Source organism: Pelophylax lessonae (assembly GCF_965119305.1).
Source record: "Pelophylax lessonae genome assembly, chromosome: 4".
NCBI lineage: Eukaryota > Metazoa > Chordata > Amphibia > Anura > Ranidae > Pelophylax > Pelophylax lessonae.
The window spans coordinates 210,644,114-210,672,094 of NC_138771.1; the positions used below are offsets into that span (position 1 = coordinate 210,644,114).

Below are 27,981 nucleotides of genomic sequence, written 5' to 3' on the forward strand. Positions count from 1 at the left end.
ACAAGCTACGACGCGCCCGCCCCCCTCGCCTTGGAGGAAGCGGCCATTTTGAGAACCTTTGACTTGTTGACGTAGCCGCACGCAGGCTGCGCCCCGCCTCTCGTCTTCATCTCGCCGTCGGACGGAGCGTCGCGGGAACGGGAGGGAGACAAAGCATTAAAGTAATGAATGGGGGACGGAGAGACGAGTTTCCGAGCTGTGAACATTGAGCGCTGAGCGGGTGGCTGCGGCGGCCCATAGGTGCCAGGTGAGTGTGAGGGGACGGTGCTGTGTGTGGGACAAGTGCGGCCACCTCTGAGCCCCGAGTTCCTGTATGAGGAAGGCCTGGCCACACACACTGACCTCCAATACACCCATTTCCCTTGTGTGTCTTCTCCCCGACTCCTCTACCACATGGCTCTGGGAGATACTATGGCTGAATACAGGGGGAGGGGGTGCGCTGTGTCACCTCTTCACCCCCCGAGGGACAGACACAGCTGTGTTGTGTTCCATCAATGATTCACAATGGTGTGTGTGGGTAACTGAGATCCCAGCCATGGGAGCCTTCCCTATACTCCTCTACTTATCTAATGTACATAGTCCTGTCTAGGGACTTTTTCTGAGTTTGGAACCTGCTAGAGAACCGGTCACTAATTAGCAATGCTTGTGGGTAAAGCTGGCCATACTTTATACAATGTTCTTATTCCATTTACTTTAACCTCTTCAGCACCGGAAGGTTTACCCTCCCTTTATGACCAGGCTATATTTTGCGTTACTTTAACTGACAATTGCGCGGTCGCGCACAAATAAGATGTTTTTTTCCTCCAGCTTTCTTTTGGTGGTGTTTGATCACCTCTGCGGTTTTTGTTTTGCGCAATAAACCAAAAAAGACCGACCAATTTTGAAAACAAATATATTTTTCCGTTCTGTTATAATAAAACATATTCAATAAAAACATGTAAAAATTCTAATTTCTTCATCAATATCTATTCTGCTACATATTTTTGGTAAAAAAAAATCCCAATAAGCATATATTGATTGGTTTTCGCAAAAGTTATAGCATCTACAAACTATGGGATATGGAAAAACTCTACCAGATATGTTCCGAGCAGATAACAGCGCCTGCTTATATGTACAGTGTACCACCAGCCTACATCCTATATAGGAAACAGCAAATAAAATGATCTGTGCAACACCATACCCTTCTATAGTGCATAAGGAATCTAATACAGGAAGTCCAGGTGAATGATAGGAAGAGAAAAACAACCCCACAAAGGCGAGAACCCCCTCTGTGTCCTTTCATAACAGTGTGTATCCTAACCATGGAGGGAGCCAGGTGCCACCCAGTGCATTTAATGATTGTAAGTGCCGGTGCACACTGAAGCTGTACGACTTCGGGGGCGACCTGTGAAGTCGCGTGCACCGCGACTTTGGCGCGAAATGCACAGACTTCATAAAATGAATGTCTATGCAAGTCGCTCCAGGTCGCCCCGAAGTAGTACAGGAACCTTTTTCTAAGTCGGAGCAACTTGTGTCGCTCCTATTAGAACCGTTCCTGTACCACACAATGGACCGCGACGGTGCGCGACTTGTCAGGCTGACCAAGTCGTACTAGTGTAAACCGGCACTAAGAATTCCCCCTCATTGGATGGTGATACTCCTTACCTTACAGCAATAGGATCAAAACGGGCTTGTTTGGTTGCTATGAACAGAATGGCATATCTTGCGATGTTTCCTTTGCCTCAAGGGATCCGAGTTTCAGGGATGGTTTTGCATGAAAGATGTATATAAAAAAAACGGAGAGAAACATCTACTTCGTGTAATATTGTAAGGTAGTCTTTGTATAAAAAAAAGTCCCAACAGGGCTAAAAACTTTATACAATAAAATAGTCCTATAGGACTCTTCCGTGTAGGCTATCGCATTAATCACAGGGAGCCAGGTAGCTCAGCCCCGCCAGAGGTAGGCGTGCGTTCCACCTACGGATAGATACATTGCGGTGTATGAGATAGGTTTGTGTAATATAAATAAAATCGTGTTTCCCCCGGAAATAAGATTGGGTCTTATATTTATTTTGGCACCGAAAGACACAGAGCTTATTTTCGGGGTAGGTCTTAACTGTAATGTGCTGTTTTCCCTGCCTGCCAGGAATCGTGTGAACCTAGTTTAACGTATATAAAATCCTAGAATCCACTTTATCAGTGTTTTTATATACTGTCCAATGTGTGTTTTTGTAATAGAATAGTGTGAAATACCTTCGTTATATCGCCGCTCTGTGCTCGGCTAATCTCCCGCTCTCTCCTGTCTTTCTCCTCTCATACCGGTAGCTGTCGGGGGGTTCTCAGCCCCTCTCCTCTGCAGTGGTCACAGAAGCGTCGGGTATTAGAATAGTGTGAAATACCTTCGTTATGTCGCCGCGCTGTGCTCGGCTAATCTCCCGCTCTCTCCTGTCTTTCTCCTCTACCGATAGCTGTCGGGGGGGGGGGGGTTCTCAGCCCCTCTCCTCTGCAGTGTTCACAGAAGCGCCGGGTATTAGAGTAGTGTGAAATACCTTTGTTACATTGCCGCTCCAGGCTCAGCTGATTTGCCGCTCTGCTGTCTTTCTCTTCTCCCCCACTGACAGCTGGGGGGTCACGGAAGCACTGAGCGGCGATGTACCGACGGTATTTCCCACAATTCTAATCTAATACCCGGTGCTTCTGTGTACACTGCAGAGGGGGAGGGGATGATATCCCCCCTCTGACATCTATGAGAGGAGAAAGGCAGAGCGGGCAATCAGCTGAATGGCGATGTAAGGAAGGTATTTCACACTATTAGATTACAAAAACACTAATAAAGTGCATGCTGAGATTTTTCATACACTACCCTAGGGTATAATTTCAGGGTAGAGCTTTTATTGCAGCCCTCCCTGAAAATAACACTAGTTCTTTCAGGATGTGTGTATATAATAAACCATAGCAGAAATACAAGATCGGTCTTCAGTCACAGAATAGTGATCTGCCTTGTTTACGTAGGCAGACCGCCGTTTTGTCTGCCTCGGGAATGATCGGCAGGTCCCGCCGGAACTGCTGCTTGGCTCTCGCTGTGTCCAATCACAGCGGGAGCTGGTTGCCAGCTGTGCACGCCCCAGATCCAGGAAATAAAATGATGTACAGGTATGTGGTTTCGTGCTGAAGGCCACCCTGCCACAGTATATATGCCTAGGGCGGTCGAGAAGCTGTTAAACTATGTAGTGCTAGGGCCTGCCTGATTACATATAAATTGAACGTGTTTAAATTTGACCTCATGTTATATGGTTTTGGTAAATCTAGAGGAAAACAGTACAAGGAAATTGTATAATGTATGACTAGCTTAAGGCTCTTTCACATAAGACAGCTGTGCTGATCACATGCACGCAAGTGTGCATTGGCAGGGTCAACGCTTATGTTTACTTTTTTGTTTCCAACTTTGTTTGAAAATTGCAAAGGTGCAAGCGAACCTCAAGACAATGGTGTCAAAGGTAACAGGTGCCAATGAATGAGGCTATAAAGGACAAGGAGAAATGGGGATTGGGCCGACAGGCATACAATTACCAAGGCTGATGAGCAGTGCAACAACAACCACCAGTGTAACAGTCACATCTAGGACAAGTGCATGATAGTACAAAAAAGTGATCAAGCACATGGATATGCATGATCGGAGTCACCTAAAGCCTGAGGGGTGGTTCAGGTTTTCTGTACAGGCAAGCAGAGGAGGGGGGCTTATAAAGGTCCAAAACCAAAAATCAACTGATAAAGGGATGGGGGGGAATTGGTGTAGAGTGGAATCCTGCAGGTTTCAACTGAAGGTCCATGGTAGAGAATCACATCAGTGTCTTCATGTGGAGGGTAAGGAACGGTCCTGGTTCCTGTTGTCATTATAGGCCACCCATGGTTCCCAGCCCTTTAGGAAATGGGTGTGCTTGTCAATCAGAATAGAGGTGAGCTTCTCTTGGACCAAGATCCCCATGAGGTGTATAAAGTGACATTTCATAAAGTTTTGTTCACTTACCAATGTTATAGTTTGAGCTAGCCCTTTTTTTTTTTTTTTCTTTCAGAGCACACCACAACGCTGTGGTGTGAGCTGATGGCATCAATAGCAAGGCATTTTGCATTGTTTATGCTTTAGGGCTGCAATGGGAATTGTGTGAACGAGCCTTAGACTTGTATACATTATTGTTCCCTATTTATTGATATGTAACATGTCTCTGAACTAAAGGCAGCCATGTGTAGATTGAAATGTGGTAGATTCAGCTTCTGTACAACCGGTTGTTCAGTGCTGCAGGCTATAGATGGCTGTCCTGATCTTTGTATTAGGCTCCTCACTGTCAGAACACAATGGTACTGCAGGCAGATTTGCCTATTCACACTGTGTGGATAGGGGAATCAGATTTTAATTTTTTTTTTTCTAACCTACTGGTTGAATGAAAAAAGTGTATGGGGCTGCCTACAGTCTTCCCTTGCACAGCCTGCTCCCTCCAAGTTATTGGCATACTTTTGTCTCTAAAGCCCTGTACTTTACTATGGGAAAATGGGAAGAAAAATTCTGTACAAGGCACGACCGTTCAATTTTCATATATTATGTACACCACTTTTGACATCCGATTCAGACTTTGCAAACAGATTTCCACTTCCAAAAGGACAAACTCCCAATTTTTTCTCGTAAATGAACAGAATGAACAATTTTTGTACATGAAATATCCGATCCGAAAGACTGCATGGGTCAGAAATAACAAAAACACCATTTCCTGAGAATTTTCATACATTATTTCAATTCTTGGTTTCGACTTGCTGTGAAACATTGAGGAAAACCAGCCGATCGTTCGTCTGATTTTCTTAGTGTTTACCCCACTTGGGACATTCTTCTAGGAGTGTCTAATTATTCTCTGTGCTTGCCCAGCTCCTCCCTTCCCTAGATCTTTTATATTCATGCCAGTGACCATTGAGCCCCCCCCCCCCCCCCATTCACATTTTTTTTGTGTTGCTTTGATTTTCTTTTTTTTTTTTTGTATGCGTTTTTTTTTGCTATTGATTTTGCAAGTGTATGTAAACTCGTGTTTTGAGAGAGAACCGAGGAAATGAGTTGTTTAGGTGTATCTTACTACACAGCTCCAGCAATACTCATACCTTTTCTGAGCTTATAGATCTGAACAGCCACAGTAGAGATGAGGTTGTTGCTGTTGAGAATTGTCGCGTGTAAGGAAATGCACCAAAATGTGTAACCAAATACTCAGGTGTGAATGGATGGCTGAAGGGGAATACTAGAAGTCTAGGATGTCACCTGAGTGGCAGCTCTGGGACTGCTTACATCACATCAAAGGTGACAGTGCCCAGCAGAAGCCTTAGACGTTTTGGGTGTCTACACATGGGAGTTTTTAATTTTTCTCTTTTACAGCTAAACATGCATAAAATACATTACATACATCCAATTACTTTTGAAATGACCTGGCAACGGGGAAAAAAAAACCTTGCTGCAACAGTGGAAGAGTTTAGTAAAAGCAGTTTAAATCTGAGCTCCTTACCCGAGTTTATCCTTTAGCTGGCCATAAACAATAAGATATCTTAGAGGAGCTCTAGTCTCCCCCAGAAAAATAAAGTCAGCAGCTTCATATACTTTAATGTAAGGACACTTGCCTGTCCAGGGTTGTCCTCATCCAAGCTGATCCTTCAAATGACTTCAAGTCCAGGTGATAAAAAAATTAGTTTGGTGACGAGAGTCTCTTTAAAGCCACTCTTCTAGATAGACTTAAAGTGCAGCCTGAAGAGGTATGATACTTGCCGGGCCTGCCGCTGGCACTGTCATTTTTAGCTGTGTTTTGGAGCTGTGGTGGTTAAATACTCTTGGCATCTGACACTTCCAGCAATGTCAGATGCTTGGTCCCCCTGTTGGTTCATTATTTCCGTATGCTGACCCCAACGCTAATGACATAGTTGCTGGCAGATGGAGCCACAGCAGGGGACTAGGCATCCAACACTCCTGGGAAGCATGCACTTGACTTTAACTTTAGGGATTGGCCACACAAGTGTCTTTAAATTCTGGGTCAATCTTTGAATTATTTTGGGAAAATAGTAATGTTTGTACAGTGACCAAATATATGTGCAAATGTGCTTGTGACACATGCGGATTTTCTATCTGGTCTGCTAAACATTTAGGCTCAGTTCACATGTATGCGAATTGGATGCATTTTTAACCGCATCCAATCCTCAACATGAATCTGAACGGCTTTCAATGGAGGCGGTTCACACGTGCAGGGCGCCAAGGCGCTTTTTAATAAGGGTTCTATGCGATTTTGGGTCTGGTTCAGATGCGATTTCAGGTAAAAATGTGCACCTGAACCAGTGAACACAACCGCACCAGACACCCAGCCTTAATAGTAAGAGTGCAATGCATCTCAAGAGTTCTCAGTGTGTGGATAGATTTGGTGGTGTAATGGTTGATTTTTGACAGGTTTCACAAATGGAAGCGTAGCCAAAATAATACTTGTATAAGAACAGCAGCACTTGGAGTGAAGGCACCTTGTAGTTAAATAGTAGGGAAAAAGTTCCTAAAATGTTATACTAGGGATCGACCGATTATCGGCAAAGCCGATATATCTGGGGTCGTTATGCACTTTCCCCGATATATCGGAATCGGCCCCTGAGGTTAATGATACTGCCGATATTTCGGGAATGCGCTTGTACCGAGTGATGCCTGCAGCTAGAGGCATCACCCCGGTACCGGCATCCATAGCCGACGGTCGGCTGTGTTGTAATGACAACCGATGTGGCTGAGAAGCCGCTCAGCTGTCATCACAACGAGCGGGAAGGGACGCCCCCCCCCCTCCCACCGCTTTCCACTGCTCGCCTGGGTCTCCCGTCCCACCGGGAGACCCGGGCAATCAGCCTGCACAGCTGCCGAAGACCCGATCAAAAAAAAATATCGATTGATACGTGATGACTAAAATTTCCGTATCAGCAATAAAAAAAACGATATCGGTTGATCACTATTACATACTCATTTTGGAACCTAAGGGGTTAATAATCCTCTGCATTGTGTAAAAAGGCTGCTTGATCTTGTATGCACAGATCCTCCTTCCACTGACTCCAAAACATGTCTGGAAAAGACAGAGCCTTTGGAGTCAGCCTGATGCTCAGTTTGGTGTGTATTGCTAGAGAGGTTTTTGTTTTTTTTTTTTTACCTGGGAGAGTGCATGTGATCAGCACTGTCCAGACAGGGTCCTGAGCCCTGCGGCCTCATATGACAGCTCAGCGCAGTATGAAAACTCCTACAAGCTTCACCATGAACAGATAGAAGTCACAAGACTGCTATATACTGCTGAAAAGGTATTTAGCAGTTTATATTTACTACAATAATTGCATTTCCATGTTCTGTGTACTATGGGAGACCAGATATAGTAAATGCAGGGTCCTGGGTTTAGTAACACTTTAACAAAGGACTACAGCACTTTGTCAGAATCTGTGAACTAGCTGGAAAACGCTAGCTCTAGAATTATTAGGCCTGCTTAAAAATGAAGAGGTGCTGGTCGAGTCGCTGGATAATTTTTCATGGTATGTAACTGAATAAAATAGAACTTGACATCTGTATGTGACTAGTTTTAATCATTGAATCTGTATGAAAATTGGGAAAAGATCAGGTCTTGTTTGCATCTGAAAAAGTCCTTGCACTACAAGCAAGATCAACTCATTTTCTTTGCACACCCCCCCCCCTTTCCAATGCCACAATGTTGCAATAAACCCATATAAAATATTTTATTTAAAAGAAGAAAAGACATTTCCTAACACTTGGTTTCTGTACTTAGGGGTGACATCACACTCATTCCCATGAGATCCTGCGGCCTAGGCCCAATGTCATGAGCCGAAGCTCCAGCACAGTGCAATCGAATAACTAAACTGATCTTGCAATTTCACTTTTAAAGTCAAGGCACGCTTTTAAACTGTTGCGGTTACTACCCGTAGTATGCTTATATTGTCTCTTAACTAAAACTGTCAAGTCGTCAGTTAGCTGGGGGTCATGGCGGATCACGTGTGGCTGCATAGCAACTGCGGATCAGAGGCTACGATAGCAGCTTCCTTGGCTGTGGAGGATAGGAAGGTTTATGTCTGCCCTAAATGTGGTGGCCACATTTTTGTTTCTCTACCCCCCCTTTTTTTTTTTTTTTTTTTCCAGCTGGTAATCTATAAAGTATGGGGTTTATAAAAAATTGCTAACCTTTTTTATGCTGCAGCATTGGTGTGATGCTGCAGCTCTACCACATAGGCTCTGAGACTGAGAAGTAAGTGAACACATGATTGCTCAGTTGAACGCTCTGTTCTGCTCCAGCGCTCAGCTGAAAGCAAGTAATGGCTGCTATAAGCTGACTGTAGGTCATAGGAGAGCAAAAGTGATGTTTGGCCTCCAAAGCTTTGGCCATACTTTTTTTGAAGAGAAAAAGTCAGGTTGTAACTTTGAGAGCATAGGCATGGTTCAATAAATGCAAATGACATGGTGGTTCAAATAATCACAGTAAAAGTCATGTTCATGGTATAGCCAAGAATAGGCAAACAAAGGTAAAAAAAAAATAGGCCCAGAATAGTAGGACCGGAAACGAACGAAACCCAAATTAGGTGGTAGTAATTAGCAGTCATGTCAAGACAACATATGAAGGCAGTAAAACTGAATCACTTGGCTGTCCATGGCTGGTAAATCCTATTGTACGATTTCTGTTGTGATAGAAGCCAGTTTATACATGGGCAGTACAGCATTAATCTATTTCTCCCACATAGCCACAGAGAGGGAGGGTACATTTCATTGTTCACAAGATTTTCCTTTTTAGTAACAATGAATAGGAGACCAACAACTTGGTACAGGGAGGCCTTTGCACATGATCCTGGATGCCCAGTAATGCCAACTCCTTGAGAGATTGGGAGAGATCGCTGAAGCAGAATGTTGAGGTCAGACATCCGTCTAAAACTGTATCGCCCTAGGGCAACTCCAGAACATGTGAAAGTATGTGCCAATAGCTGTTTAAACCTCGCAAGCAAGTAGAAGACCTCTGAGGGTAGATTCTGTGCAGTCCCAGGGGAGTGTAATGCACCCTATGCAAAATGTTTTGTTTCAATCAATTTATGCCTAGAGGGAGGTCCTCAATAGGATCTATTGCTAAAGGGGGGGGGGGGGGGTAGTAATGAGACCAGGTGTCGTGATGCAGTTGAAAGTAGCAGAAATACATCCATCTAGATAGAAAGATCCCAGAAGGATAATGCACCAGCAGGCATAATATCCCAGAGCATCCTAATTCCAAATTGGGCCCAAAGCTGAGGATCCGTCTAAAATGTAGTAAGGAGGGACTACCCCATAGCGGCTGATATGGAGACCAATGACTGGGTATCAAAAAGCATTTAAGAGCTGAGGCCCATACCCCAATGGCCATCTTTGTAGGGTGTGGAAGGTCAGCATAAGCGAACCCTTCAGGACAGCCTCCAAATAGACCGCTGCATTTGCCTGTGATCTCATGAACCAACATGGGGACCAAAAAAGCCACCCAGTAATATAAAAAGTAATTGGGCAACGCCAACCCTTCACATCATGCAGGTAGATGTAAAGTTGACTTCGCTGGGAGAGGGCCCGGCCATAAACTCATTTTCAACTTTTAGCTACTTGTGGACTGCAATACCTAAATAAACATCAGCACTTTAAAGTGTTATACCGGGATGATGCCTACAGCTTCAGCTGGAAATTCTTTTATGTAAAAGCCATCCTAGTGCATTATTATCTGCTGGATTGCTGTTACAGGTGGCACAAGGGGCCGATGTCTCTCTGGACTTTACCATCCTACTGAGAGCCCTGCGCAGTTCTGCTGCCTCTGTCAGTTTTACAATGCCTCATGGGATGTGTAGTTCCACAACAGCTGGAGGGCTGTAGCTTGGAGATCCCTACAAGTGTTGCGACAAACCATTAAATACGGTTGCTATTGCTTACAGTGGTCTGCTTTTATTTTATGTGAAAGTGATTCCAGAAAGAGTTTGTAACTGCTTTTAAAGGTGTCAGCTGGAGTTCAGCTTTGTTTATCTTGGTTAAGTGCATCTAAATCTGCTTGTGCATCTAACACCATCCTCTTTTCCCAACTTGACCATGCTGCTGTGCAAAGGACGCCCCAAAATGGAGTGTGGTAATGGCTGGATCACTAGGTGAAATTAAAGAAAATCCTAAAAATACTAATGCTGCCACCACATCAAAGGATTGGATTTTTTCTTATTAGGCATGCTAATTTACACTTGCATGTAGTAAATTTGTATGGAATTATATACTCTAGATTTATTACATTTTTTTTTTTTTTTTCAATCAATACATTTTTATTTGCATTTTAAAAAGGGAAAACATACATGAGGACAAGAAAACATCAACGTGATGTAGGTAACATAAGAAACAGGGTAGCAGAACATCTTCCATGGTGAGCTTGTAGAGTGCATATGAAAATTAGCAAATGCGGTACAAGAATTGTATACATGTATCACAGTAATGTCTTAGCAATATATCATACAAGTACATTTCTGACGAAGAGGAAAGGGGTAGCAACCACTGCCTCCAGGCTGGAACCCCATAGGGAGCAATGACACCAGATCAGAGGCAGCGGGTGCCTCCCTCTCCTCTTTGAGGAACGATTTGAAGCCTCAGCTGTTAACACTTTTAATTCTTAATTACAGGTGGTAAGTAGGGCCATGGCAACCAAGCTTTTTGGGATTTTTGGTAGGATAGATTATTGGAGAGGGCTTTTTCCTGTTTATAGTTGTCATTCACTAGGGCTATCACTTCGGAAAGATTTGGGACTTCAGTGGTTTTCCATTTGCGTAGAATTGGAGTTCTGGAGGCCAATAGGAGGTGCAGAACCATCAGTCTAAAATGGAGTGGGTATAGCTCAATATTTAAGTTTAGTAGTGCTAATTCTGGTTTTGGGGGGGGGGGGGGGGGGACAGGATTCCTGTCGTGGATGCTATGCACCTGAATATTGACCTCCAGAAACTTATGAGAGAAGGGCATTCCCATAGGATGTGCTGTAGGGTACCAATCTTCCCACATTCCCTCCAACATAATGGGGAGAGAGTAGAGCTCATTTTAGATAATCTATAGGGGGTAAGGTACCATCTATTGGTAATTTTTGTCATCATCTCCCAGTGATTGGTACAATGTGATAGTTTGTGCGTTGCGATTAGAGCTTTTTGCCATTGTTTAAGGGTAAAGGAATTGTTTAGGTATTTTTTCCATATGGGTAGATTTGACTGTAAGGGAGGTAGATGTTAGTCTAGAGTAGAAAAAGGAAATGCTTAGTATGTTGTGATGTTGCTGTGAGGAAACTCCACGTTTTGGGTCTAAATTTATTACATTGATTAGACTGAGTTGGGTACATTGTGGGACTTGATATCAGGGCATTGATTTGAATCTAGCAGATTTAGTAGACATTGCTTCTATTACCCTGTGTATGACATCTATTTCACAGCATAAATGCAATATGTCTAAGGGTCCTTTCACACAGGCTTTCTGCCCGGCGGACTTCGTTTTTCTCAGCGGGGATTGCTCTGCTGATCCTTGCTGAGCAGGTGGACGACAGGTCCGTCGTCTCCGCTTACTTTGCAGAGGCTGACCTGTCAGATCCCCACTCTCCTCTATGGGAGATCGGATGAAAACGAACCGCCTGTCTGTTTTCAGCCAATCCTCCAGATGAATGGAAGATGGGGTTTCCATCCGTCTGGATTTCAGACAGGATTGGATAGCAGCGGGTGTCAGCAGAGATGTCACTGCTGACATTTGCTGCCCCATAGGGATGCATGGAGCATCTGATCCGGTCCGCCTGGAAAAAAATGACCTGATTGGAAAGCCTGTGTGAAAGGGGCCTAAGAGGTTAAAATGATTGTATAACTTTTCTGTTTTTATTTATATTTTTAAATTAAAATAAGACAAACCTGTCCTACTTGGCTGCTTTGTGCAGTGGTTTTGCACAGAGCAACCCTAATCCTTCTCTTCTGGGGTCCCCCGCTGGCACTCTTGACTCTTCCGCTACAGTGAGTGCCCCCATAGAAAGCTGCTTGCATATGGGCTTGCTCCAGATTTCTGCTGCCTGCATCTATAAGCTCAGTGGAGCTAGGCCCCACCCCCTGCTCCCTCATGTGTGGGCAAAATGTCCCAGCAGTAATGGGGTTAAAAAAACCACCCATTTATAACACAATGTTGTGCTTTATGAATGTGGATTCTGTGCCTCTGTCTTTGGAAGTCAGCAGAGAGCCATAAAATGTTTTGGGGGAATAAGACCTGGCTTCTATCGTGTCACTTAAGATGGTCGGAGACTTGACAGATATCTAAATATTTGGTTTGGTCATTGTCCTTGCTTTGCAGAATTAGTAACTCCGAATGGGGGTGGGGAGTGTGTTTACTGAGCTAAAGTCCTCTCATGCTGCATACTTTTACAGAATTTTTACACTTCCAACTTCTAATTGTTACAGGTTGAGTAATTAAAAGGTTGAGTAATTAAAAATGGAGACAAGGGAAAAACCCCATACCAACCAATTCCTGCTACATTTTTCAGGCACTGACTCCTCAACCTTTGTGCTCACTTTTTTTTATTTTTCGGTGCTAGTGAATGGTCCCCTAGGTCTTCAGAATACCCAAACAGTGCCTGCATCTGATTTAGATGCAGACATTGTTCAGCTAACATCTGTCCAATAGGATTTCTTGACCAGGTATGGGCAGTTAATTTTCCCAGGGAGCCAAATGAGAAACTGGGACTGTTGTCGAGGGCCAAACCTATCTTGGATTCGGGAAGGTAAGCAAGTACGTAAACGTATAGAAAACAAACACCAGGAATAGTGGGTACAACTTTTTCAAAAATTTCAGATGACCAGTCGGGGTGGTAAAAATGAGAGGCTGAGCTGCAGTTTTACTGCCTCCCAAACTGCTTACCCGAACAGCCGGATGGGGCTTTTACTGCAGCATTTTTAACTTGGACTGCTTGGTTTGATGAGCAACACAGCTTGGCAGCTACCTCGGTTGCATAGTATAACCAGGTTTAGTTCCGCTTTAGGCTGTGTTCACACTTCTGCGATGCCAGTCATCATGCGATTCGCACTGCGTTGCTGTGCACATCACCTGTGATGTCTGTGCGATGCGAAGGCTGAAATCTCATTGCATTTGGACCAAAATGGCGCAGGACCCTTTTTTTTTTTTTTTTTTTTTGTCTGCACTGGAATGGTTATCGATTGGGTGCTCAGACCCATGTGATCCGATTTCACAGTTAGCACTGCATTCTACAAACTGATTTTTGTTGGGGGTCATTAACTTTACATTGACACCACATTGCTTTCTGCGAATCACTGTGAAACTGCCTGCGAGTCAGATACGATGCCTGAACCCGTACAGGTGTGAACCCAGCCTTTAGTACTGTGGCCAGGCTGTATAAATTCAAATATTTACATAACCTTAAGGCTGCATTCACACCTGAGCGTAGCGTTTTCGCTAGTTTTTTACCACGACTTACAGGCGTTTTTACAGGTGTTTTTTGTGCAGGCGTTTTTAGATTGAATAGAGACCAATGGAAAACGCCTGTAATCTGCCAAAAAAGAAGCTCGTGTACTTTTTTGGGCGTTTTGCTCACAGCGTCAAAACGCTCAGATGTGAACAGGGGCCATTGAAATGAATAGGATTTGTCTTGTTGGGCGTTTTGAGAGCTGATCCTAGAGCAGAAAAACTCCCCAAAAACGCCTACATGTGAACGGAGCCTAACAAGCAGTAAATAAACACTGTAAAGCCAGCCCACACTGACCTCTGCAGCCACTGTGGAGCTGTAGGAAGTCCTTAACTTGGTTCAGCTTTCCTCTTCCTGTGCATGATATCTGCATTTATGTTAGAGATTAGAAGGATAACACACACACGGTATTGTCACCAGGGACTGAAATGCTCCAGGAAAGCGCTCTTCCTGCTGAACAAATCAAAATGACCACAGCTGTTTATGTTTGCCATTGAGATGGTGAGTAGCTACACCTGATTGAGTTTAGTCATTTTTAGGAGGGGGTGGTCCTTTTTTAGGAGTGGGTGATCCTTTTCCAGCTCAGTGATAGTTTGTTTTTTTCTTGACCTGTTGACACTATATATTTCACTTGAATGTTAGGCTACATTCACACCTGAGCATAGCGTTTTCGCACGTTTTTAACTGCGATTTTTACCGCGATTTTTGTGCAGGCGTTTTTAGATTGAATAGAGACCAATGGAAAACGCCTGTAATCTGCCCAAAAAGAAGCTCATGTACTTTTTTGAGTGTTGGGCGTTTTGCTCAGTGTCAAAACGCTCAGATGTGAACAGGGGCCATTGAAATGAATAGGATTTGTCTTGTTGGGCGTTTTGAGAGCTGATCCTAGAGCAGAAAAACTCCCCCCAAAACGCCTACATGTGAACGGAGCCTTATAAGTTGCACTGTTTAAATACTGCTTGATAAAAACAAACTTTGGCTGTCTAAATTTCTCACTGCAAAGCAAGTAAGCAACAAAAAGTGGTTGTTTTTAAAGGGGGTGATTCTTTTCTATACCCACTGTGTGTGGCTATTCTCTACATCTTCCCACATGCACCCCAGCAAACAACTTCCTAATGGAGACAAAGGAGAGACATGCCTGTGCGCATGGTAGCTGTTTGACCAGAAAGCTCTTGTGACAGGTTTACAGCTCAGGAGTGTGTTTGAGAGACCTAGACGAAGCATTGTAACCACACAAACGAGGTAGAATTATCAGGTGTCCTTTTTAACCACTTCCCACCCAATGATGTACCTGTACGTTCTTGGGTTTCAGTGGTTATACCGGGGATGACACTTGCACCTACAGGCATCATCCTGGTATCATTGTTTGCAGCTGGCAATTCTCTACAAAGCAGAAGTGATCTTCCCGCCATCTCTCCTAGGTTCCATTGCGGAGGCTGGGAGCGATGCAGCTGGTGGCTATGGCTGACTGGTACAGAGAGAGGAACGGACATTGTTCCCCCCTCTCTGTGATTCTTGAAACTGGGAGCAACGAGTTTGTCACTTCCAGGTTCTCCCCCTTTGTTTGGCCACCTGCGGCCAGAGTTGCAGCTGATCGGATCGATATCGGTTTGATCAGCTTCATGGGGGGCCAGATGAGAGATTTGGGGTCTAAAAGCGCCCCCATGCTTAAGCGCAAATGTGAAGACATGAGTTACTCCCGCACGCATATGTAAACGATCAAACCACATGTGAGGCATTGTTGCGAACGTCTGAGTGAGAGCAAGAGTTCAAGCACCAGACCTCCTGTGCCACTTTAAACTGGTAACCTGTAAAGTTGTTTTTTAATGCGTCGCCTATGGGGAATTTTGGGCACCATAGTTTGCCGCCATTGCGCAGGCAAATGCAATTTTAAAGTGTGACATGTTTGGTATCGATTTACTTGGTGTAACGTCATCGTTCACATTTAAAAAAAAAAAAAAAATTTGTATAATTCGATTTATTTTTCCTACTAATCTGGAACATGGATCTCGGTCTTCCCACAGTTTAGGCACCTCTACACAGTAAGCACTCCCAGGGAACAGGTTTAACCCTTTGATTGCCCCTGATAACCCCTCCCCTGCCAGTGCCATTAGTACAGTGACAGTGCATTTTTTTTAAGCCCTGATCACTATTTGTCATTGGGCCCCAAAAAGTGTCACTAATGTCAGATTTTGTCCGCCGCAATATCGCAGTGCTGCTAGAAGTTGCTGATCGCCACAATTGCACTTTTGTGCAAACCAATCAATATACGCTTATTGGGATTTTTTGTTTAAATTTTTTTTTTTTTTTTACCAAAAAACATGTAGCACAGTACATATTTGCCTAAATTTTTGAAGAAATTTTAGATTTTTGTTTTAAGTGCAAAATTAAAAACCCCAGAGGTTATCAAATGCCACCAAAAGTAAGTTCTATTTGTGGGGAAAAAAAGTAGCTCAGTTTTATTTGTGTACAGCGTCGCATGACCACGCAATTGTCAGTTAAAGTAACAGTGCCGTATCGCAAAAAAGGGCCTGGTCATGAAGGGTAATCCTTCTGGTGCTGAAGTGGTTAAACAAGTATACTTTTATAGAATTTAATGTGTATTATCAGCCAGTATACTGTAACTATATAAATGTTTGACTTTTTTTTTTTTTTTCCCCTCTTAGGTGATGCATTTGGACATCGTACAAAAGTGTTCAAGGTGCTAGAAGATATGCCTTTGCAAAAGTTTGCCTCAGGTATCTGTTGATCATCTTATTGTGCATGTACATAGACTAAAATTTGTAGTTGAGCATTACTTTCTGTAATCAGATAATGTAACTGATGAGTGATGACAAACTTACAAGAATTAGAAATGCGTGGTGTTTTATCTGTTTTTTTTTTTTATAACTACTCTATAGCTGAACTGTTCCATGTATGGCTGATGCCTTATTTCATTTGTTTTAATTTTTGGTTACCCTTACTCATAAGAACATTTACAATATTTCTCTTAAAGTTGACATCTAGATATCTTGCATACTTGCAAAAGTGATTGCGGATATCTTCCGGGTCCTTTGCCAATCAGCTTCCTCTACCACATCCTGACTACAGTGGGTCACTTCCTTGGCACAGTTGTCATTTTAAATAGCATAGAATACTACGATTGTCTCCTTGCACAGTAGCCTTCTGTCCCACAGAGGTATGAGATATGCATACTTTGGCTCAAAGTGGACCAATGTAACACTGCAATAAAGATCCTACCTGAACTTTGGCTTTAAACACCATTGTGATTGGTTTCACGGTGTGTATAAAATATTAAAAGATCTTGTTTCACTCCTAAGAAATCCTGCAAATGTGCTGTAGGTGGTTTGTACTGTCGCTTTTAACGGTTAGCACTTTTCTGTGCCAATCTCGCATTCTATTTAGCTGTGCTGCACTTCTGCTATATTAGCAAATTGGAGGCAAGTTGTAAAAATTAACAATTATATGTTGTGCTGTATAAATGCATATTCTTCAATATGACTTCAATTGGGCTTTGAAGAGGTTATAGGAACCGTTTGCCTTATTTATTCCCCCTTGTCATGTTTAGGTTGTGGGTTTTGTGGGTAGAGTACAGAGCATGCCAGTTGGCACTCTGTGGGTCTTGTGAGGACTAAAACATGCAGCAAGTTGGAGAAATTAGATTTATTTTCACAAATATGGTAACCTTTTGGTGCCAGACTTCAATCTCTTTACCCACAAGCTCCTGTACTGCACTAATAGAAAGCTTTTTGGCGCATGTAAAGTTGTACAAGAATTGTATTAAGTCTCACTGTACACATCAGCACTTGGCCTCACAAGTCTTACTAAACCCACAACTGTAAAATCAGTCTGTATATGAAGGTAAAGCATGCTTGTTATACTCACTGTGGAACCTAAGGGTTTAATCCTCTGCATTGTGTAAAAAGGCTGTTTGGTCCTGTCCTCTGAACCTCCCTTCTCCCACAGTCCCCAATCAATCTCCTGATAGAACAGAGCCTTGAGGGCAAGCTGCACATGCTCGGTTTGGTCTGTATTGCTAGTTTTTTTTTTTTTTTTTTTCTCTCCTTGAGAGAGTGCATGTGATCAGCACTATCCAGACAGGGGTCCTGCAGCCCCATAGGACAATCAGGGGAGAATGAAAACTTCTCCTACAAGCTTTAACCAGACACTGATAGAAGGCACAAGACTGCTCTAACTGTTGATGAGAAGAGGTATTTAGCAGTTTATCTTTCTTGCTGAGAGGCTCTTGCTGAGAGGCTCTTGCTGAGAGGCTCTTGCTGAGAGGCTCTTGCTGAGAGGCTCTTGCTGAGAGGCTCTTGCTGAGAGGCTCTTGCTGTTCTATGGGAGACCAGATGCAGTAAATACAGGGTCCTGGGGTTAGTAATACTTTGTTGGATAGGCTTGTCACCGCAAAAACTCCTGCAAGGAATCCATTGTGGGCCTTATACATTTAAAAGCTACCCATAGAAAATAAAGTAAATTTTCTGGTTGCTCTTCTTTCTTCTTCCCACGAAGCAAAACCTGTCTTTTCCAGAAGGTTTTCCAGCTGTTCAAGTGCTGGGATTCTCTGACCACTTGACTGCTGGTTGCACAGCACAGGGGTCATAGGCTTTCCACACCCTCCTCTCACTATGTCGTCATACTCTTAAATTTGTATGAGGGGAGAGTATCTGCACCGAAAATGTAATACCTCTCAGTCTTGCCTTATGTTGTCCCCTATTTGACAGCTGCATTTTGTAAAACCGTTCCTGATAAAGGAGCAGATGGAAAAGAGGGAGGAATCGAACCACCCTAGAGAACTACAGCAAATGATTACATCCCTACCCTTGGATGGGCAATTGCCTGTTTTGGATTACTAAGAATGCAGCATGAAATCGGTGGAGCCATGAGCACTGCTGGGGAAAAAATATTGAAACAGCAATATTTTAGAGGAAAGAAGCAAGTTCCTGTGTGCTGGCCAGTTTGTTAAAACATTGCTCTCTTGCACAATTTAACACGTGCCAATACTATCTAATAGTCTTGTGTTTTAAATAGTGTTCTCGTTTTGGTCACTGGTTACTCCTACTAACCCTCTAGTTACTGCTGGAGACTGTAGTGATGTGGATATTAGGGAAAACCACACACCTAGAAGTGTAAAATAATATCCATGCACAAGGCCCATTTGCACATTGCAGTTGTGCTTTACATTAACGTGCCTTGCATTAGAGTAGAACTATAGTGAAAACTTTTATACTTTTTTAATTTTGGATACAGTAAGGGGGAGTTGTAATCCCTGTCATTATTTTTGCCATCTGTGTCCCATTGGGGAGATTTATTATCACTTCCTGTCCCATAGTCAAACCAGGAAGTGAGGAAATACCTACAAATTAACCACTTGCCGACCGCCGCACGACTATATACGGCGGCGGTCAGCCCTTCCTGGGCAAAGTGACGTAGGGGTATGTCACTCGCCCACGAGCCTCTAGGGGGCGAGCGCGCGCTGCCGAAGGCGCACTCCTGCCCATGCTCGTTCACTGACATCCCCGCGTGAGTGATCGGTGGCTCCGATGTCAGCCGGTCACTCTCAATCTCCCGCAGGAGAGGGAGAAAGGCAGACGGCTGATGTAAACACAGCCGTCTGTCATTCTCCCTTAGATCATGACCGAGGCTATGCGATCCTGCTATGTAGGATCGTATGTCTGTTATAATCTAACAAGCCACGCCCCTTGACAGTTAGAATCATGCCCCTAGGGACACACTTAACCCCTTGATCACTAAAGTTAACCCCTTCCCTGCCAGTTTCATTTTAACAGTAACAGTGCATATTGATAGCACTGATTACTGTAGTAATGTCACTGGCACCCCCAAAAGTGTCAAATGTCAGTCAAGGGTCCGATCTGTCCGCCGTAATGTCGCAGTCCTGCATAAAAAATCGCAGATCGCCGGCATTACTAGTAAAAAAACAATAAAAATGACATAAATCTTTCCCGTAGTTAGTAAACGCAATAACTTTTGCGCAAACCAATCAAAATACGCTTAGTGCGTTTTTTTTTCCCAAAAATATGTAGCAGAAAACAAATTGTCCTAAAATGTAAAATTTTAATTTTTACATTTTTTTTTTTTTTGGAGAATTTCATGTCATATAAAAAAATTTGAAAAATATTGTTTTTTCAAAATTGTCGCTCTTTTTCTGTTTGTAGCGCAAAAAGTAAAAATCGCACAGGTGATCAAATACCACCAAAAGAAAGCTCTGTGGGGAAAAAAGGACGTCAATTTCATTTGGGTACAGCGTTGCACGACCGCACAATTTTCCTTTAAAGTCACGTAGTGCAGAATCTCAAAATAGGGCCCCCTATAGCAGCCAAATCCTCCGGGGATTAAGTGGTTAAGGGAATCCCTTGGGGTCTACCAGAACTTGTCTCCATTGGAAGATTTCCCCTCTATTACTTTTCTAGGGACCGACCAAAATTTGGAAGTTTTGTATTTATTCATTTTTTTTTTTTTTTTCACTTTCAGTGATGGTAAACAGTACTAATAGAGGGGGTGAAACTCCTTCACCACTTGCCGACCAGCCGCCACACTTATACTGCAGCAGGTCGGCTTTGTCCCACGAAACAACGTACCTGTACATCGTTTCCCGGGATAGCTAGTGGGGGCACGCGCCAATTGGCCGCATGGGGAGCCAGTCAGCACGTCCAGTGGCTGTCATGTCCGCCAGGCACCCACGATCGCTCCCCATGGAGACAGAACGGCAGTCTGCCGGTGTAAACAAGGCAGACCGCTGTCGAACACAGGGATTCTGTGTTCCTCTTATTTAGGGGATGTTTTTGTAGCAGAAATTTATTTATTTTCAGATTGTTGCTCGTTTTTTTGTTTATAGCGCAAAAAATAAAAATCGCAGAGGTGATACCACCAAAGAGCTCTATTTGTGGGGGGGGGACATACATTTTATTTGGGTACAGTGTCGCACGACCCCGCAATTGTCAGTTAAAGTAACGCAGTGCCGTATCGCAAAAAATGGCCTGGTCATTAAGGGGGTAAAACCTTCTGCTCCAGAAGTGGTTAAAGGAGGCACAGACAGCAATAAAAACTGACAAGTGTTCTAATCCCTCTCCACTCCAAAAAAGTTTTGCCTCTTAGTTAAATTTTAAGGCCGCCCAATTATTTTGATTAGGTGACCAATGCACCAGAACGAAAAAAGAAATCTTCATGCAGCATTTTTTTCTGACAGCACATCACAACAGGTAGTTTTACTGTGCTTTGTGATGTGCTGTCATGCATGTGCTTTAGAGCTGCATTGCCTTAGTATATTGGAGTGCCGTTCAGCATAAATAGCACTGCAAATATATATATATATATATATATATATATATATATATATATATATATATATATATATATATATATATATATATATATATATATATATATATATATTTGGGATGCACCGAAATGAAAATTTTGGGCCGAAACCGAAAATGCAGGATGCCCTTGGCCGAAACCGAAAATGACTTTTTCCCCAAAAAAATAGATAGAAGAGGGGCATACACCAAAAACAGGTAGCGACGTACACCTGTCGCTACCACCCTGTCACAGTATATTTACTGTGATGGGTTGACAAGTGGTTAAATTACCAATGGTATTAGTATTATGTACCATGAGGGGTTAATGTATTGTCACTGATGCATTAGTGACCGACCAGTGCCAGTTAATTAACCCCTTTGTGCTGCATTAGTGCAACCAGTATCAGTGCAACCAGTGTTAATTAACACTGACACTGGTTGCACTAATGCAGCACAAAGGGGTTAATTAACTGCCACTGGTCGGTCACTAATAGATGAGTGACAATACATTAACCCCTCATGCTTCATAATACAAATACCATTGGTTAGCTGCCTCAGCTCCCCCCCCCCCCCCACAGCCTCAGCGTCCCCCCTCGGCAGTACACCCTCCCCCCCCCCCCCCCCCCTCTGGCTCAGTGTACCTCCTCGGGTGTCCTTCATTCAAAAGTCCCGCCTCTGGCCGGCGGCCCGCCTCCCGGTGATGTCACTACTACGATCTGTGTTGAATGAAGTGGCATACCAGGCAGGAGGGCGGGGCGAGCGGCCGCTATAGATAGAACTATATGATCCTTCCCTGTCAGCTCAGCGCACTGTGTGAATGAGAACTGACCTGACACCGGGCGGGGCGAGCGGCCGCTATAGATATAACTATGTGATCCATCCCTGTCAGCTCAGCCGGACTATGTGTGAATGAGAACAGAACTGACCTGACACCGGGGGGGGGGGCGGGGTGAGCGGCCGCTTATAACTATGTGAGCCCTTCATTTCACTGTCAGCGGAGATGAAGGCTCACATAGTTAGTTAGCGGCTGCTCCCCCCCGCCCGGTGTCAGGTCAGTTCTGTTCTCATTCACACACAGTGCGCTGAGCTGACAGGGAAGGATCACATAGTTCTAGTATCTATAGCGGCTGCTCGCCTCGCCCTCCCGCCTGGTATGTCCATTCATGCACACATCTAGTAGTAGGACGTCATTGAGAGGCGGGCGGCCGGCCAGAGGCGGGACTTTTAAAACCTGCCCTGCGCTGCGCCCTCCTCCTTCCTCACGGCGGCCATTATTTTCGGCAATGTTAACCCATTATCGGCCGAAATAGGCTCATTTTCGGCCGATAATTTCGGTGGCCGAAATTTCGGTGCATCCCTAATAGATAGATAGATAGATTCGTGTTACCTTGCAGTGACCTCAACACCTAGGTGTAAATAGGCCCAAAGAGCGCAGTTCCAGTGTTTCACACACAGGTAAGTACAAAACTTGCTTATTTCACATAGTTTGAGATATTATTTACCTCTTGACAAGGTCACATTTAAACATTTTAAGAACACAGAGGCTGCCCATTCTGACCTCTTTCTAATAATAGTATGTAGATCAGGAGCTCTGACTTCACTAGCTGGATAGATGCTCTGGCTTAGTGACTCAGTGTTGAAGTCAGATAGTCAAGCACCAGCATTTTGGGAAGGTTGTAATCTAGATATATTCTGTATCGTTTTTATTTATTTATTTTTTCTATTAATTCACAGGTCTTTAAAAATTCGTTTTGGGTGGGCTTATGCATTTTATGATGAAATCAAGGCTAACTTTTATTTTTTTTTTCTTTCCCCAGCCTGGAAATGCTCTAGATGACGGCAGTACTATTCATTTTAAGGAACTCCATCTTGTAAATCCCTCATTGACTTAAGAAATGTCCATGTTGACCAAATTGACTCTCTTCTGATGACATTGAAAGACAAAACGAAAAATCCCTGTGTATGTGAAGTGAGAAGTCCGTCTTTTCAATGACCAGTCTTCAGATTTAAGTTTTATTAGTTTCTTTAACAAAATGGAAACCAGCACCATAAAAGTTGAACAAGATGATGAAATGCATGCTGAGATCAGCCATGTACAAATAAAAACAGAAGCAAGTGAAATAAAACAAGGTGAAAGTGGTGATGAACAAGAAGACAAGGAACAACATTGCCCTGATACCTCACAAGCTTTATCTACTGAAAACGAGGACGATTATGGAATTCTGTTTTCACAGTATACTACAACCCTCTATGATGCGGCGATGGAAGCGGTCACACAAAGCATACTTACAAATAAAAATATCAGCAATCGAAAAAAGTCCCCAGCTTGGAACCATTTTTTCATTTCTCCACGAGACAGTACCAAAGCTATATGCATGTACTGTATGAAAGAATTTAGTCGGGGCAAAAATGAAAAAGACCTTAGTACAAGTTGTCTCATGAGACATGTAAGAAGGGCACACCCTAGAGTACTTACCTCTGAAAATGGAAATTCATCAGGTATCTCATATTCTTCTCCCACATTAGTTCTACCTCTGCAGCCTCCAGATGTTGTGGACACTAGTATCACACCTACAAAAATGAGGAAAATTGCAACAAAGGTATCTCCAGAAAAGGTTGTGGATGAGCCTTCATCAGTTATTTCTTCAGATGAAATTTCTTCAGACTTGTCAATATCTGAAAAAAATGGTAGGGAAGATGTGTCTGCTTCCCCCTCAGCTCTACCAAACAGCCAGTCTGATGAAAGTGCAGAGAATATAACGGAGAAACCGATTTCAAATCCAAAAAATTCCTCTGGCTCTAGAAGAAGATCTGCTGTTTGGAAACACTTTTATTTGTCTCCACTGGATAACTCAAAAGCAGTTTGCATCCACTGCATGAACGAATTTAGCAGGGGTAAGAATGGAAAAGATTTGGGCACAAGTTGCTTAATAAGGCATATGTGGCGGGCTCATCGTTCAATTGTTTTGCAAGAAAATAGTGGAGGCACAAGTTTGCCACCTCCTTATTCTGTTCCTCCTACTCTCTTGCCATCTATTTTACCTGCAGATGAAGTTGTTTCTGCTGCAGCATCTCCAGGGAAAATGGGAAAAGACTTGGTTTCTGTACCTCCATCTCCTGATAGGGTATCAGAAGATTTGCAGTGCGGTTCTTCTAATGGTGACTTAATTATTGATGATGGAACCCCAGTGATGCATTCTTCAGACAGTGTGGGTGAAGCTTTAGGTTCTCCTGGAAAAACAAAGCAGTGTCATGGCTCATCGGGATATGATGCACCTGTCCTTGTTCAGCAAAACAAAAAAACTATGAAAAGGTTAAAATCTGAAGTTTGGCTTCACTTTACCTTATCCCCAAATGATAATTTGAAAGCTGTGTGTAGGTATTGTAACTGCATGATTAGCAGAGGTAAGAATGGAGATTTCGGAACTAGCTGTTTAATGAGACATCTTTATAGGCGGCACCCGGAAATTGTTTTAAACCAAAAAAGTTTTGACGTCAGTCTAGCTAATTCTCCATATGCTACATTAGCATCTGCAGAATGCTCCTCCTCAAAAATGACAGATTTGTCAACTGTTGCAGTTCATGATAATCAGGTTATTTTTCCTTCAAATAGTAAGAAGACCTCAAAACTGTGGAATCATTTTTCAATTTGTTCTGCAGATTCAACAAAAGTAATATGTATGCACTGTGGACGCACAATAAGCAGAGGGAAGAAACCAACCAATTTAGGCACCAGTTGTCTCTTGCGGCACTTGCAGAGATTTCACAGCAATGTGTTACAAACCAATGGTGTTTCAGAAACCTCGCCATCTGCTGACATACATCTGCCAGTAACTTCTGCTTTATCAGTGTCCTCTTTTGATGAAACCAATGATAAATTTAGTGACTCTCATCCTGTTGCCAAAAAAATCACAAGTCTTGTAGCTGAAATGATTGCACTTGATCTTCAACCATACTCATTTGTGGATAATGTTGGTTTCAACAGACTTCTTGAATACCTTCAACCTCAATATTCATTGCCATCCCCATCTTACTTTTCTAGGACAGCTATTCCGGATATGTATGAAAATGTGAAACAAATAATTGTGTCCCACTTAAAAGAAGCTGAGAGTGGCGTGATACATTTTACAGCAGGGATCTGGATGAGCAGTCAGACACGGGAATACCTAACACTTACTGCTCACTGGGTTACCTTTGATTCCTCTTTTAAGCCACACAATGAAGACTACCACTGTTCTGCACTTCTGCATGTTTCCCAGATTGACTGTGACTATAATGGTGTCAGTGTTCAAAAACATCTAGAATACTTGTGGGAGGCATGGATTACCTCATTTGGGCTTCAGATAGGAATCACCGTTACTGATAATCATAGCATAGGGAAAACCTTAAATGAAAATGATCGGTCAAGTGTTGAATGCTTTGGGCACACTGTTGATCTTATTGTAAATGAAGCCATTAAGAGTCAAAGAATGGTTCAAAATCTGCTTAGCATTGCAAGAAAAATTTGCGAACGTGTTCACAGATCAACAAGAGCAAAGGAGAAGTTAGTAGAACTCCAAAAAGAGTATGGATTACCTCCGCATCCACTGATTCAAGATGTACCGTCAAAATGGAATACTTCATTTCATATGTTGGAACGGTTAATTGAACAAAAAAGGGCAATTGATGAGATGTCAATCGAATGCAACTTCCGGGAATTGATAAGCTGTGACCAATGGGAGGTTATGCAGTCTGTCTGTCATGCACTAAAACCCTTTGAAGCTGCCAGTAAAGAAATGAGCATGCACACAGCAACTTTAAGTCAGGTAATTCCAATGATTCACATACTTAACCGAAAGATTGAAATGTTGTTCGAGGAGACAATGGGGATAGACACAATGCTGAAATCACTTAAGGAGGCTATGGTTTGTCGCTTGTCCTCCACACTTCATGATCCAAGATATGTATTTGCAACACTTTTAGACCCTCGGTATAAAGCATCCTTATTTGCTGAGGAGGAAGCCGAGGAGTACAAACTAGGATTAATCAGGGAACTGGAAATACTTAATTCTACCTCAGATGATGCTCCTGTTCTTAACGGGTGTAACAAACATTCTCCTAACCATAAAGAGGACAATATTTGGTCACTTATGGCCAACATTAAGAAGTCCAAGAATTTAAAAGAAAAATTGCCTGAAGATATTGTGTTGGCATACTTGGAAGAAGAAGTCCTTGAGCATAACTGTGATCCACTCACTTACTGGAATTTGAAGAAATCCTCATGGCCAGTTCTTTCTAAGCTGGCAGTCAGATTTCTTGGTTGTCCACCTAGCATTGTTCCTTCAGAGAAGCTTTTTAACACCTCAAATGACAGTGGAAGTTTTAACCAAACTAGATTAATGATGGAACATTTTGAGCAACTAATCTTTTTAAAGGTTAATCTCCCTTTAATATACTTTCAGTATTGAAATGATTGACTTGTCAGGTGAAAAAAAAAAAAAAAACCTTGTTCCTCTACCGACTTTAACTGTATTTTGTACATTTTGTTTAACTTGCTCCTATTGGGGCCATGTATGACACTGAATAAGTGACTAGTTTTTTGCGTTACAATGTTTCGCTTTAAATATTGTCTACATGTGCCTTACTTGGTTTTTCAGGCAGCCAGATCTTGTACATTTTTAAACACCTTAGAAATTAAGACTTGGTTATAAAATTTTGTTTTAGTTATATTTTGTAAATATGTATGTAAAATGAATTTTTGTTATAGGATGGGGGAAAAGATGTACACAGTTTTATTCTGTAGTTTTACTTAAATTTTTTATGTACAAAATGGAAAGGTACTGTATTTTAGTCATTATGCTTTTGATAGTGGTTTTTGTACTTCTGTGTTTTTAAATATCAGGTTAAAAATTCATCATAGGTGCTCGTTTTAATGTAGTCTTTAGTAACCAATTGCGTTTTTGTTGCCTCAAAAGTTTTTATAAAATTCACTGTCTGAGTTTGTTGCCTGGACTACATTACATCAGCCCAATTGGTTTGTATTTGAAATGGAAAATGTTTACTGCTTTCTGTCAGTATAGTCTCCAGTGTATTCATTTTGTCTGAAAACAGCCAGAATGTGGAACAAAAATGTGTACAACTGCCTGCATTCAAAAAAGACTTCCAGTACTGTTCTACTGTAGACCTTATGTTGGTAATGTCTTATTTAATATTAAAGTGTTTTAATTTGTAAAATACTTCAGAAGCTGTGCCACTGGATAAAATGCAAATTCAGTCTTGCAAATGCATAGAAGAGACACTCCTTGTAAGTATTTTACCATATTTCTGATCACTGCATTGTGCAAATGTTAACTTGAAAAAAATGTACATAGATGTAGCAGACGTTTTTTTTTTTCTTTTTTTTTTTTGTTTTTTACACCGAGTTGTAAACCCTGAAATCCTAGCAAATATTTCATGTGCTGCTTTCACAAACATCAGGAATTACCCTAAATGACCTAACATTTCCTTTATGTTACTGTATTATATTTTCCTACTTTTAATTGTATTTTTAAGAATACTGTACTGGTCTGATTTTTTTTTTTAAACTGTATTTATAAATGGTCAACCAATGTTTCAGAATTAAATCCTATACAGAATTATTTTGTGACTTGGCAGGACAGTTTGTAGTTCTTAAAGAATTTAAAATGCTTGGTGTGGAATTCTTAGTGTGTTTTTAAATGGCTTGTGTAGATGTTAGCAGGTTTACCCAAGCCTTACAGAGTATGTTTGTTTTAATAAATTGTTTAGTGAATGAGATGGAGCTATTCTGACTTCAATTATCCAATAATGTGCATGTAAAAATCCTGTTTTCATTTTTGCCAGTTTTTCTTGCACATGGTTGGCTATTTGCAAAGTAAATTTTTAATTTGGCTTCAACATATTCACTAAGCTAATTAAAGATTTGCTTTGCAGAGTGGGCATGCTGTAAATCAGAGAGCAGATAGGTAACCATGTGTGCTTCCATCCCTCTGTTGCCCAGTTGCATCTTGGGCTAAAATGTATTTACTTCCCTCCTGTAGGACGTCATGACTTCCTTAGGTTGAAGTGGTAGTATCTGAATCATGCCTGCAGCTACAGGCACCATTCAGCTACCTATCTTTTTAGCCGGTGATTCCCTGTAATGTAAAAGCCATCCTAGCAGCTGTTCAGCTGCT

The 27,981-nt window shown here is 42.4% G+C and overlaps 1 protein-coding gene and 1 long non-coding RNA gene across 2 annotated transcripts; both read left to right on the plus strand.

Moving 5' to 3' along the window:
* The first annotated feature begins 66 nt into the window (after positions 1-66).
* LOC309553522 lies at positions 67-22,638 on the plus strand. The gene is made up of 3 exons (XR_014225176.1): positions 67-247; positions 16,154-16,225; positions 22,627-22,638. It is a non-coding gene; the product is annotated as an uncharacterized lncRNA (long non-coding RNA).
* Positions 22,639-22,842: 204 nt separating this feature from the next.
* On the plus strand, positions 22,843-26,256 carry ZBED4 (zinc finger BED-type containing 4; the record flags this gene model as incomplete). The annotated part of the gene is made up of 1 exon (XM_082253536.1): positions 22,843-26,256. One exon carries the CDS (start codon positions 22,843-22,845, stop codon positions 26,254-26,256), a length of 3,414 nt encoding a protein of 1,137 aa, XP_082109662.1.
* Positions 26,257-27,981: the final 1,725 nt, after the last annotated feature.